We start from the raw sequence: 13,954 nt of genomic DNA, 5'->3' as shown, positions 1-13,954 counted from the left end.
AGCCACCGCAGAAGAAACACCCTTGTCCTTGGAGACAGGGTTATCCGCTGATGCATCTGAAGATGCGATCCGGACCATTTTTCCAGCAGATCCCACTGAAAAGTTCTTGCGTGAAAACTGCCGAATGGAATCGCTTCGTAAGAAGCCACCATTTTTCCCAGGACCCTTGTGCAATGATGCACTGACACTTTTCCTGGTTTTAGGAGGTTCCTGACTAGCTCGGATAACTCCCTGGCTTTCTTCTCCGGGAGAAACACCCTTTTCTGGACTGTGTGCAGAATCATCCCTAGGAACAGCCGATGTGTCGTCGGAAACAACTGCGGTTTTGGAATATTTAGAATCCACCCGTGCTGTCGTAGAACTACTTGAGATAGTGCTACTCCGACCTCCAACTGTTCTCTGGACCTTGCTCTTATCAGGAGGTCGTCCATTTTCTTTGAAGAAGAATCATCATTTCGGCCATTACCTTGGTAAAGACCCGGGGTGCCGTGGACAATCCAAACGGCAGCGTCTGAAACTGATAGTGACAGTTCTGTACCACGAACCTGAGGTACCCTTGGTGAGAAGGGCAAATTGGGACATGGAGGTAAGTATCCCTGATGTCCCGGGACACCCTATAGTCCCCTTCTTCCTGGTTCGCTATCACTGCTCTGAGTGACTCCATCTTGATTTGAACCTTTGTAAGTGTTCAAATATTTCAGATTTAGAATAGGTCTCACCGAGCCTTCTGGCTTCAGTACCACAACATAGTGTGGAATAATACCCCTTTCCTTGTTGTAGGAGGGGTACTTTGATTATCACCTGCTGGGAATACAGCTTGTGAATTGTTTCCAATACTGCCTCCCTGTCGGAGGGAGACGTTGGTAAAGCAGACTTCAGGAACCTGCGAGGGGGAAACGTCTCGACTTTCCAATCTGTACCCCTGGAATCCTACTTGTAGGATCCAGGGGTCCTGTACGGCCCCAGCGTCATGCTGAGAAACTTGGCAGAAGCGGTGGAGGCTTCTGTTCCTGGGAATGGGCTGCCTGCTGCAGTCTTCTTCCCTTTCCTCTATCCCTGGGCAGATATGACTCTTATGGGGACGAAAGGACTGAGGCTGAAAAGACGGTGTCTTTTTCTGCAGAGATGTGACTTAGGGTAAAAACGGTGGATTTTCCAGCAGTTGCCGTGGCCACCAGGTCCGATGGACCGACCCCAAATAACTCCTCCCCTTTATACGGCAATACTTCTTTGTGCCGTTTGGAATCTGCATCACCTGACCACTGTCGTGTCCATAAACATCTTCTGGCAGATATGGACATCGCACTTACTCTTGATGCCAGAGTGCAAATATCCCTCTGTGCATCTCGTATATATAGAAATGCATCCTTTAAATGCTCTATAGTCCATAAAATACTGTCCCTGTCAAGGGTATCAATATTTTTAGTCAGGGAATCCGACCAAGCCACCCCAGCTCTGCACATCCAGGCTGAGGCGATCGCTGGTCGCAGTATAACACCAGTATGTGTGTATATACTTCTTAGGATATTTTCCAGCCTCCTATCAGTTGGCTCCTTGAGGACGGCCCTATCTGGAGACGGTACCGCCACTTGTTTTGATAAGCGTGTGAGCGCCTTATCCACCCTAAGGGGTGTTTCCCAACGCGCCCTAACTTCTGGCGGGAAAGGGTATACCGCCAATAATTTTCTATCGGGGGAAACCCACGCATCATCACACACTTCATTTAATTTATCTGATTCAGGAAAAACTACAGGTAGTTTTTTCACACCCCACATAATACCCTTTTTTGTGGTACTTGTAGTATCAGAAATATGTAACACCTCCTTCATTGCCCTTAACAAGTAACGTGTGGCCCTAAAGGAAAATACGTTTGTTTCTTCACCGTCGACACTGAAATCAGTGTCCGTGTCTGTGTCTGTGTCGACCGACTGAGGTAAATGGGCGTTTTAAAGCCCCTGACGGTGTTTGAGACGCCTGGACAGGTACTATTTTGTTTGCCGGCCGTCTCTGTTGACATTATCACGTAATTCCTTGAATAAGCCATCCATTCCGGTGTCGACTCCCTAGAGAGTGACATCACCATTACAGGCAATTGCTCCGCCTCCTCACCAACATCGTCCTCATACATGTCGACACACACGTACCGACACACAGCACACACACAGGGAATGCTCTGATAGAGGACAGGACCCCACTAGCCCTTTGGGGAGACAGAGGGAGAGTTTGCCAGCACACACCAAAAACGCTATAATTATACAGGGACAACCTTTATATAAGTGTTTTTCCCTTATAGCATTTTAATATATATAGTCATATCGCCAAATAAGTGCCTCCCCTCTCTGTTTTAACCCTGTTTCTGTAGTGCAGTGCAGGGGAGAGCCTGGGAGCCTTCCCACCAGCATTTCTGTGAGGGAAAATGGCGCTGTGTGCTGAGGAGAATAGGCCCCGCCCCCTTTTCGGCGGGCTTCTTCTCCCGTTTTTCTGAGACCTGGCAGGGGTTAAATACATCCATATAGCCCCCAGGGGCTATATGTGATGTATTTTTAGCCAGAATAAGGTACTATCATTGCTGCCCAGGGCGCCCCCCCCAGCGCCCTGCACCCTCAGTGACCACTGCTATGAAGTGTGCTGACAACAATGGCGCACAGCTGCAGTGCTGTGCGCTACCTTATGAAGACTGAAAAGTCTTCTGCCGCCGGTTTCTGGACCTCTTCACTTTTCGGCATCTGCAAGGGGGTCGGCGGCGCGGCTCCGGGACGAACCCCAGGGTGAGACCTGTGTTCCGACTCCCTCTGGAGCTAATGGTGTCCAGTAGCCTAAGAAGCCAATCCATCCTGCACGCAGGTGAGTTCACTTCTCTCCCCTAAGTCCCTCGATGCAGTGAGCCTGTTGCCAGCAGGACTCACTGAAAATAAAAAACCTAACAAAACTTTTACTCTAAGCAGCTCTTTAGGAGAGCCACCTAGATTGCACCCTTCTCGGCCGGGCACAAAAATCTAACTGAGGCTTGGAGGAGGGTCATAGGGGGAGGAGCCAGTGCACACCACCTGATCCTAAAGCTTTTACTTTTGTGCCCTGTCTCCTGCGGAGCCGCTAATCCCCATGGTCCTGACGGAGTCCCCAGCATCCACTTAGGACGTCAGAGAAATTCCAGATACCCAAAAGGGTTCTGGTAGCATTTCCTTTCCCGGTAGAGGAAAGGAAAAAATGGGAAAACCCGCCACGCGTCAGTATCCAGACTCTCTCAAAAGGTGGTTTTACCTGTTCCAGGATCTACCGCCTTGAAAGAGCCGGCTGATCGTAAAATTGATAATACTCTCAAATCCATGTACACGGCTTCTGGGGCAATACTACGTCCCACTATTGCCAGTGCTTGGATTGCCAAAGCTATAGTAAAGTGGTCAGCCACGTTACTTGAGAACTTGGATACTATGGAGAAATGTGATGTTGAATTGTTTTTACGCAACATTCAGGAATCAGCAGGATTTCTGGTAGAATCCATGAAAGACCTGGGTTCCATGGCTGCGGGTATTTCCTCCATGTCAGTATCAGCTCGTCGAGGACTGTGGTTGCGCCAGTGGTCTGCCGATGCGGAATCAAGGAGAAGTGTGGAGACCCCACCCTACACAGGTCAGGCTCTCTTTGGGGAAGCGTTAGATGCGTGGTTCTCCACAGCTACGGCTGGTAAGTCACCCTTTCTTCTCTCAGCTACACCTGCTCCGAAGAAACCCTTTTCTTCAGTTACATCACAGCCCTTTCTGTCTACCAAGCCCAGAAAGGCCAAGCCGTCCAACACCTTCTTTCGGGGAGGTCGGCCCAAGACCGAGAAACCTGCAGCTGCAGGTTCCAAGGAACAGAAACCTGCTTCAGGTACACCAAAGTTCTCCGCATGACGGTAGACTGCACGCCCCGGAGGTGGGGCCGGTGGGAGCGAGACTCAGACATTTCAGTCATATCTGGGTGTCCTCCGGCCTGGATCCCTGGGTGCAAGATATTGTGTCCAGGGGTACAGGCTGGAATTTCAAAATCTCCCCCCTCATCGATTTTTCAGATCAGGCTTGCCAGCTCTGCTGGCAGACAGGACTGTCCTGCAAGAAGCCGTCCAGAAGTTGGTGGAGGCACAGGTCATTGTGCCAGTACCACCTCATATGCAAAACAAAGGTTACTATTCAAACCTTTTTGTAGTACCGAAACCGGATGGTTCGGTCAGGCCCATTTTGAACTTAAAATCACTAAACCCCCTTTCTGAGGGAGTTCAAGTTCAAAATGGAGTCTGTAAGGGCAGTAATATCAGGCCTGGAGGAGGGGAAATTCCTAGTATCCCAGGATATCAAGGATGCGTACCTCCACATTCCGATTTGGATGCCGCATCAAGCTTATCTTCGATTCGCACTGTTGGACTGTCATTTTCAGTTCCAGGCCTTCTCATTCAGCCTCTCTACAGCACTGAGGGTATTCACCAAGGTGATGGCAGAAATGATGATTCTCCTCCGCAGACAGGGGGTGAACATAATTCCATATTTGGACGATCTGCTGATTAAGGCATCGTCCAAGGACAAGCTCTTTACGGTCCATAGCACTCACAATCCAGATTCTCAGGGAACATGGTTGGATCCTGAATCTTCCAAAATCACATTTGGAACCAACCAGGAGGTTGTCCTTTCTGGGAATGATCCACGACACGGAGGTGCGGGGGGTGTTACTCCCAGAGGAAAAGGCGTTGGTGATTCAAACGATGGTCCGGGATGTCCTGAAGCCAGAACGGGTGTCAGGTCATCAGTGCATTAGCCTTCTGGGGAAGATGGTGGCCTCTTACGAGGCTCTGCAGTACGGGAGGTTTCACGCTCGGTCCTTCCAACTGCATCTCCTGGACAAGTGGTCCGGATCCCATCTACACATGCACCAGAGAATACGTCGGTCGCCAAAGGCCAGGATTTCACTCCTCTGGTGGCTGCAATTACCTCACCTTCTGGAGGGCCGCAGGTTCGGGATTCAGGACTGGATCCTTCTAACCACAGATGCAAGTCTCCGGGGCTGGGGCGCAGTCACTCAAGGGGTAACCTTCCAAGGAAGGTGGTCAAGTCTACGGACTACGAGAAAAGGATTTACCAGTAGGTAATTAAAATCCTAATTTTTTTTACCTAGGTCCCAATTGGATTCCCCCATGGTATTCATGTGAAATGAAAGCCATTTCAGCAACACACTTACTTACATACCGTAAATCAAGCCCCTGAGTTTGCCAAATGTTTTCCATAATTCTTAGGATTTGCAGCGTCAACATATCTTGACGCAAATCTGTGGGAAGAGCAAGAATAACAAAATCAGTCTTGGGTATAATGAAAAATCACAAACCAATTTAGAATAAAGTTTCAAGATGAATGTGAAGTGATGAAAAGCTCAGGCCAATAAAATTAGTATATTTAACTGCTGTTAAAGATATTGTAACCAAATACAACTGCCCTCTTACCCGACCATTTAAATTCTCTTTTTTGAAAATCCCAGTTAATCACGCTCTATTCACATGCAAAACCTAAGCCACCCCTAACCACGTGCATCCCTCAGCCTCTACTAACCACGTGCATCCCCCCAGCCTCCCCTAACCATGTGCTTCCCCCACCCGCCCCTAAACACGTGCATCCACCCCAGCCGCCCCTAACTACGTGCATCCCCCCCAGCCGCCCCTAACCACGTGCATCCACCCTAGCCGCCCCTACCCATGTGCATATCCCCCAGCCACCTCTAACCATGATCATCCACCAAGCCTCCCCTAACTATGTGCATCCCCCCCAGCTGCCCCTAACCACGTGCATCCCCCCCAGCAGCCCCTAACCACGTGCATCCCCCCAGCCGCCTCTACCCATGTGCATATCCCCCAGCTGCCCCTAACCACGTGCATCCACCCAGCCGCCCCTAACTACGTGCACCCACCCAGCCGGACCCTAACCGTGTGCATCCACCCAGCCGCCCCTAACCACGTGCATCCCCCACAGCTGCCCCTAACCACGTGCATCCCCCCAGCCACCTCTACCCATGTGCATATCCCCCCCAGCTGCCCCTAACCACGTGCCTCCACCCAGCTGCCCCTAACCACGTGCATATCCCCCAGCTGCCCCTAACCACGTGCATCCATCCAGCCGCCCCTAATCACAACTGATAGCTGTTGCGACTAAATAGGACGGACCTCTTTCAGAGATTTGGGGGTAAAATACTTTCTTGAAAATCCCAGTTAATCACAGTCTTTCATATGCCTTGTCAAATTGTTTAATTGGCACAACATGTCACAAATAAGAAGAATGCCTCCAATTTTTCAGTAAAGTCTAGGCACCGACACTCAACCATTCAATTAGAATGACTAACCCCACAGTTGAACCATGATAGCACCTAACTGTTGTGCCCTATGTAGACAATTTGTGCAATGCTCTTAGTAACAGGTTACATTTTATTTGCTTTTTGCATAACTATTTGTGTGTGCCTCCATGTTTTTGTAACCCTCACCACTCTCTTTTCTGTACTTCTGAGTTTTGACTGGAAAATATGGTTCTCCATAACAGCCTTTAATCACTCCAAAAGAAAATAAGATTTTGCTTACCGGTAAATCTATTTCTCGTAGTCCGTAGTGGATGCTGGGGACTCCGTAAGGACCATGGGGAATAGACGGGCTCCGCAGGAGACATGGGCACTTTAAGAAAGAATTTGGATACTGGTGTGCTCTGGCTCCTCCCTCTATGTCCCTCCTCCAGACCTCAGTTAGAGAAACTGTGCCCGGAAGAGCTGACAGTACAAGGAAAGGATTTTGGAATCCAGGGCAAGACTCATACCAGTCACACCAATCACACCGTATAACTTGTGATAAACTTACCCAGTTAACAGTATGAACAACAACGGAGCATCAGATCAACCCTGATGCAACCAAACATAACCCTTATTTAAGCAATAACTATATACAAGTATTGCAGAAGAAGTCCGCACTTGGGACGGGCGCCCAGCATCCACTACGGACTACGAGAAATAAATTTACCGGTAAGTAAAATCTTATTTTCTCTAACGTCCTAGTGGATGCTGGGGACTCCGTAAGGACCATGGGGATTATACCAAAGTTCCCAAACGGGCGGGAGAGTGCGGATGACTCTGCAGCACCGAATGAGCAAACACAAGGTCCTCCTCAGCCAGGGTATCAAACTTGTAAAACTTTGCAAAAGTGTTTGAACCTGACCAAGTAGCCGCTCGGCAAAGCTGTAATGCCGAGACCCCTCGGGCAGCCGCCCAAGAAGAGCCCACCTTTCTTGTGGAGCGGGCTTCTACTGATTTTGGAAGCGACAATCCAGCCGCAGAATGAGCCTGCTGAATCGTGTTACAGATCCAGCGAGCAATAGTTTGCTTTGAAGCAGGAGCACCCAGCTTGTTGGGTGCATACAGGATAAACAGAGACTCTGTTTTCCTGACTCTAGCCGTTCTGGCTACATAAACCTTCAAAGCCCTGACCACCTCTAGTAACTCGGAATCCTCCAAGTCACGAGTAGCCACAGGTACCACAATAGGTTGGTTCATATGAAAGGATGACACCACTTTTGGCAGAAATTGTGGACGGGTCCGCAATTCTGCCCTGTCCATATGGAAAACCAGATATGGGCTTTTATGTGACAAAGCCGCTAATTCTGACACACGCCTAGCTGAAGCCAAGGCTAATAGCATGACCACCTTCCACGTGAGAAATTTTAACTACACGGTTTTGAGTGGCTCAAACCAGTGTGACTTCAGGAAACAACACCACGTTAAGATCCCAAGGTGCCACTGGAGGCACAAAAGGAGGCGGAATATGCAGCACTCCCTTTACAAACGTCTGGACTTCAGGAAGAGAAGCCAGTTCTTTTTGAAAGAAAATGGATAGGGCCGAAATCTGGACCTTAATGGAACCCAATTTTAGGCCCAAAGTCACTCCCGACTGTAGGAAGTGAAGGAACCGGCCCAGCTGGAATTCCTCCGTAGGGGCATTCCTGGCCTCACACCAAGCAACATATTTTCGCCATATACGGTGATAATGTTTAGCCGTCACGTCCTTCCTAGCCTTTATCAGCGTAGGAATAACCTCATCCGGAATGCCTTTTTCTGCAGCCGCGGTAAGTCTTGGAACAGACAGGGCCCCTGTTGCAACAGGTCCCGTCTTAGAGGCAGAGGCCATGGGTCCTCTGTGAGCATTTCTTGCAGCTCTGGATACCAAGTCCTTCTTGGCCAATCCGGAACAATGAGTATTGTTCTCACTCCTCTTTTTCTTATGATTCTCAGCACCTTGGGTATGAGAGGAAGAGGAGGAAATACATAAACCGACTGGAACACCCACGGTGTCACTAGTGCGTCTACAGCTATCGCCTGAGGGTCTCTTGACCTGGCGCATTACCTCTGTAGCTTTTTGTTGAGGCGGGATGCCATCATGTCCACCTGTGGCAGTTCCCACCGACTTGCAATCTGCGCGAAGACTTCTTGATGAAGTCCCCACTCTCCCGGGTGGAGGTCGTGCCTGCTGAGGAAGTCTGCTTCCCAGTTGTCCACTCCCGGAATGAACACTGCTGACAGTGCTCTTACGTGATTCTCCGCCCAGTGAAGAATTCTGGTGGCTTCCGCCATCGCCACCCTGCTCCTTGTGCCGCCTTGGCGGTTTACATGAGCCACTGCGGTGATGTTGTCTGACTGAATCAGCACCGATTGGTCGCGAAGCAGGGTCTCCGCTTGACTTAGGGCGTTGTATATGGCCCTTAGTTCCAGGATATTGATGTGAAGGCAAGTCTCCTGACTTGACCACAGACCTTGGAAATTTCTTCCCTGTGTGACTGCCCCCCACCCTCGGAGGCTTGCATCCGTGGTCACCAGGACCCAGTCCTGAATGCCGAATCTGCGGCCCTCGAGAAGGTGAGCACTCTGCAGCCACCACAGAAGAGACACCCTGGCCCTGGGGGATAGGGTGATCAGCCGATGCATCTGTAGATGTGATCCGGACCACTTGTCCAACAGATCCCATTGAAAGGTCCTCGCATGGAACCTGCCAAAGGGAATGGCCTCGTATGATGCCACCATCTTTCCCAGGACTCGCGTGCAGTGATGCACCAACACCTGTTTTGGTTTTAAGAGGTCTCTGACCAGTGTCATGAGTTCCTGAGCCTTCTCCGTCGGGAGAAAAACCTTCTTCTGGTCTGTGTCCAGAATCATGCCCAGGAAGGGCAGACTAGGGTAGGAATCAGCTGCGACTTTGGAATATTTAGAATCCAGCCGTGCTGGTGTAACACTTTCCCGAGAGTGTGCTACGCTGATCAGCAACTGCTCTCTGGACCTCGCCTTTATGAGGAGATCGTCCAAGTATGGGATAATTGTGACCCCTTGCTTTCGCAGGAGCACCATCATTTCCGCCATCACCTTTGTAAATATTCTCGGTGCCGTGGAGAGACCAAACGGCAACGTCTGGAATTGGTAATGACAATCCTGTACCACAAATCTGAGGTACGCCTGATGAGGTGGATAAATGGGGACATGAAGGTATGCATCCTTTATGTCCAGAGACACCATAAAATCCCCCCCTTCCAGGCTTGCGATGACCGCTCTGAGCGATTCCATCTTGAACTTGAACCTTTTCAGGTATATGTTCAGGGATTTTAAATTCAATATGGGTCTGACCGAACCGTCCGGTTTCGGAACCACAAACATGGTCGAATAATAACCCTTTCCTTGTTGAAGGAGGGGAACCTTGACCACCACCTGCTGAAGATAAAATTTGTGAATTGCAGCTAACACAATTTCCCTCTCTAAGGTGGAAGCTGGCAGGGCCGATTTGAGGTATCAGTGAGGGGGCATCTCTTCGAATTCCAGCTTGTATCCCTGAGACACAATCTCTATTACCCAGGGATCCACCTGGGAGTGAACCCACTTGTGGCTGAAATTTCGGAGACGCGCCCCCACCGGGCCTAGCTCCGTCTGTGGAGCCCCAGCATCATGCGGTGGATTTAGTAGAAGCCGGGGAGGACTTCTGTTCCTGGGAACTAGCTGTGTTGTGCAGCTTATTTCCTCTACCCTTGCCTCTGGCAAGAAAGGACGCACCTCAGACTTTCTTGCCTTTTTGTGAACGAAAGGACTGCATTTGGAAATACGGTGCTTTCTTAGGTTGTGAGGGAACATATGGCAAAAAATTTGACTTTCCAGCAGTAGGTGTAGAGACCAGGTCCGAGAGACCCTCCCCAAACAATTCCTCACCCTTGTAAGGTAAAACCTCCATGTGCCTTTTTGAGTCGGCATCGCCTGTCTATTGCCGAGTCCACAGGACCCTTCTGGCAGAAATCGATATTGCATTTATTCTAGAGCCCAGTAGGCTAATGTCTCTTTGAGCATCTCTCATATACAGGACAGCGTCTGTTATATGCCCCAGGGTCATTATAAGGTATCCAGGTATCCAGATCCTCAGATAAGGTATCCGTCCATGCTGCTACAGCACTACACACCCAGGCCGACGCAATTGCCGGCCTTAGTAAGGTACCTGAATGTGTGTAAATGGACTTCAGGGTACCCTCTTGCTTTCTATCCGCAGCATCTTTTAGGGTGGCCGTATCCTGTGACGGCAGGGCAACCCTCTTGGATAAGCGTGTTAGAGCTTTGTCCACCCTAGGGGAGGATTCCCAGCATAACCTGTCCGTTGGCGGGAAAGGATACGACATAAGCATCCGTTTGGAAATCTGCAGTTTTTTATCTGGAGATTCCCAAGCCTTTTCACATTTAGCTCATGTGAAGGGGGAAAGGTCACCACCTGCCTTTTTTCCCCATACATATGAACCCTCTTGTCATGGACTGGGGTTTCCTCTGTGATGTGCAACACCTCCTTCATTGCTATAATCATATAACATATAGCTTTAGCCAATTTAGGCTGTAACTTTGCATCATCATAGTCGACACTGGAGTCAGACTCCGTGTCGGTATCTGTGTCAACAATTTGGGATAGTGGGCGCTTCTGAGACCCTGACGGCCTCTGCGACATAGGATCAGGCATGGGCTGCGACCCCGACTGTCCTAAGGTTTCAACTTTATCCAACCTTTTATGCAAGGAATTAACATTATCATTTAAAACCTTCCACATATCCATCCAATCAGGTGTCGGCGCTGTCGGCGGCGACCCCACATTCATTTGCTCCCGCTCTGCTTCCACATAGCCTTCCTCGTCAAACATGTCGACACAAGCGTACCGACACACCACACACATACAGGGGATGCTCTTTTTGAAGACAGTTCCCCCACAAGGCCCTTTGGAGAGACAGAGAGAGAGTATGCCAGTACACACCCCAGCGCTATATGTCCCAGGAATCACACAGTAACTTAGTGTTAACCCAGTAGCTGCTGTATATAAAGCTGTTGCGCCTAATTTATGTGCCCCCCCTCTCTTTTTACCCTCTTCTACCGTGTTTCTGCAGGGGAGAGCCTGGGGAGCATACTCTCAGCGGAGCTGTGGAGAGAAAATGGCGCTGGTGAGTGCTGAGGAAGAAGCCCCGCCCCCTCAGCGGCGGGCTTCTGTCCCGCGTTTCTGTGTAAAATAATGGCGGGGGCTCATGCATATATACAGTGCCCAACTGTATATATGCTCACTTTTTGCCAAGAGGTACCTAATTGCCCCCCCCCCCCCTGCGCCCTACAGTGACCGGAGTATGTGGGTTTAATGTGGGAGCAATGGCGCACAGCTGCAGTGCGCTACCTCAGTTTGAAGACTGGAGTCTTCTGCCGCCGATTTTGAAGTCTTCTTGCTTCTGTCACCGGCTTGTCTTCTGGCTCTGCGAGGGGGACGGCGGCGCGGCTCCGGGATCGGACGACAAAGGGTGAGATCCTGTGTACGATCCCTCTGGAGCTAATGGTCTCCAGTAGCCTAAGAAGCAGGACCTATCTTCAGCGAGTAGGGCTGCTTCTCTCCCCTCAGTCCCACGCTGCAGAGAGTCTGTTGCCAGCAGATCTCTCTGAAAATAAAAAAAACCTAACAAAATACTTTCTTATAGCAAGCTCAGGAGAGCTCACTAAGTAGCACCCAGCTCGTCCGGGCACAGATTCAAACTGAGGTCTGGAGGAGTGACATAGAGGGAGGAGCCAGAGCACACCAGTATCCAAATTCTTTCTTAAAGTGCCCTGTCTCCTGCGGAGCCCGTCTATTCCCCATGGTCCTTACGGAGTCCCCAGCATCCACTAGGACGTTAGAGAAAGACAGGTTATACAATTTGCAGCAGATTGATTTAGAGGTAAAGTAGGAGGATGCTTGGAATGGAGGATGGAAAAGAAAAAAATGTGAAGTTGGTGTTTGATGAACATTTTGAAATTTGAGTTAGCTTAAATGACTGCCTTTTATTCTGCACTGTGAATCCTCATTAGATGTACGAAATAAAGTTCTTAGGGGTATATTTACTGAAGTGTAGACTTTTAGAAGCGGAGATGATGCTGACAGCAACCAATCTGATTCCACTTATCTTTTGTTAGCACCTTCTAGAAGACAATAGCTAGAATCTGATTGGTTTCTATGGGCAACATCTCCACTTCTAAAACCCCACACTTTAGTAACTACCCCTTAGGCAACTGAGAACATTTCTCAGAGGCAGCAGTGTAAGACTTAAACCTACCATCTCCATTTTTAAAGATGATCTCATTATTCAGAAACAGCATCTCAGACATAATATCTGGGTTTTCCCAGTTTAGCCACAGCGGCCTTTTTGCAGAGGACATTATTCTGCATTCTTCAAGCCTACAAAACAGATCATAGACAGGTCAGAGCAGTTGCATATTTATACAACTGGAATTCATTTAAAAAAAAAAAAAAAGCCATACTTTGTAATACCTGAGATTTCCCAATTGGTGAGCAGGGTTGAGAGGTGAGGTAAAGCCTTGTAATGCGTCCATGAAATCAGGCCTCTTCATTTGCTCAACTAGAAACTTCATCTGCACCTAATACACACACCATTAATATATTGTTAAAAATACTCTTAGCTGCAGGAGTGAAACAAAAGGTCCATGAGAGGTGGAGAAGGATGCATGGTCTTTGGAGGGTGAGGGGAAGGGAGTCTGCAATCTGCGGAAGACCCCTACAAATGAGTCGTATGTATGCCTTTAGCTCATTTAAACATCCCAAACAATGAAATCGCTGCATTGCACTGCTATCATTGGTGCACTTGTGCACCTACACTGCATCCTATCAGTGACGTCACCTCTATTCTGGTCTACACATCTATGCAGCACGTCCCCAAGTAACTAGGTGCTCGTACAAATCTGTGTGTGTGTGTGTGTGTAACATCGCTAAAAAGCATTATATTCACAGCTCATGAACCCTTAATTAGTGGCTTAAATAGCTTAAGGTTTCCTTTTCCTTTACAATAGAAAAGGACTGCTCTCCTATCCATTACAAGTACAGCATAACCACAACAGAAATGGCACAGTTCATGTGGCAGCTGAATATTTTTCTCCCTAGGCAACCATGAACTTGGATGTCCCGGACAGAGAAATCGGTGTTTACCTTGTGAGGCTCATCCTTCTTCTCCTGCTTGAGGATGTCAGTGAGGTTGATGAGTTTTTCCATGGCCTCCACCTGTCTACTCAAATGCTTGAGGTACATCCCACAAGCACGGCAGTACGATTCCAGCAACAGTCCAAACCTCTGACTGACTGTCTTGTTGTGCATTTCGGACCTGATAAGAAGTATTTACAAAAGTCTCAAGATCCAATTACTTTTAAATGTGCATTAATTTCCAATAACATAGGAAGGTAAACATGTACTACAACTACAAACATTTTTTTTAAATAGAATTCTCCTTTTGTAGAACAGATTTGTATTGGGTTTTTTGTATTACACCAAAATTATTTTGAATTAATTAGCTGAATTAAAATACAGGATGGAGGTGAACCAACAGTCACCCCTTACACCTGTGAACCACCTGTTACATATTTGATGTAAGAT

The 13,954-nt window shown here is 48.7% G+C and overlaps 1 protein-coding gene across 1 annotated transcript in view; it reads right to left on the bottom strand.

Annotated features, from left to right (window-relative positions):
- Nucleotides 1-13,954, bottom strand: part of PIK3CA (phosphatidylinositol-4,5-bisphosphate 3-kinase catalytic subunit alpha) — a 174,799-nt gene that overhangs the window by 51,051 nt on the left and 109,794 nt on the right. The window contains exons 15-18 of the mRNA XM_063916302.1: nt 13,514-13,685; nt 12,842-12,948; nt 12,627-12,748; nt 5,217-5,295 (exon numbers count right to left, since the gene is read on the bottom strand). Coding sequence (XP_063772372.1) covers nt 5,217-5,295; nt 12,627-12,748; nt 12,842-12,948; nt 13,514-13,685 — 480 coding nt within the window. The remainder of the gene's footprint in view (nt 1-5,216; nt 5,296-12,626; nt 12,749-12,841; nt 12,949-13,513; nt 13,686-13,954) is intronic.

The sequence above is a fragment of the Pseudophryne corroboree genome, chromosome 4 (genome assembly GCF_028390025.1).
Source record: "Pseudophryne corroboree isolate aPseCor3 chromosome 4, aPseCor3.hap2, whole genome shotgun sequence".
Lineage (NCBI taxonomy): Eukaryota > Metazoa > Chordata > Amphibia > Anura > Myobatrachidae > Pseudophryne > Pseudophryne corroboree.
The sequence above is the reverse complement of the archived record's forward strand: the minus strand, read 5'-3'. Positions and strand labels throughout refer to the sequence as shown.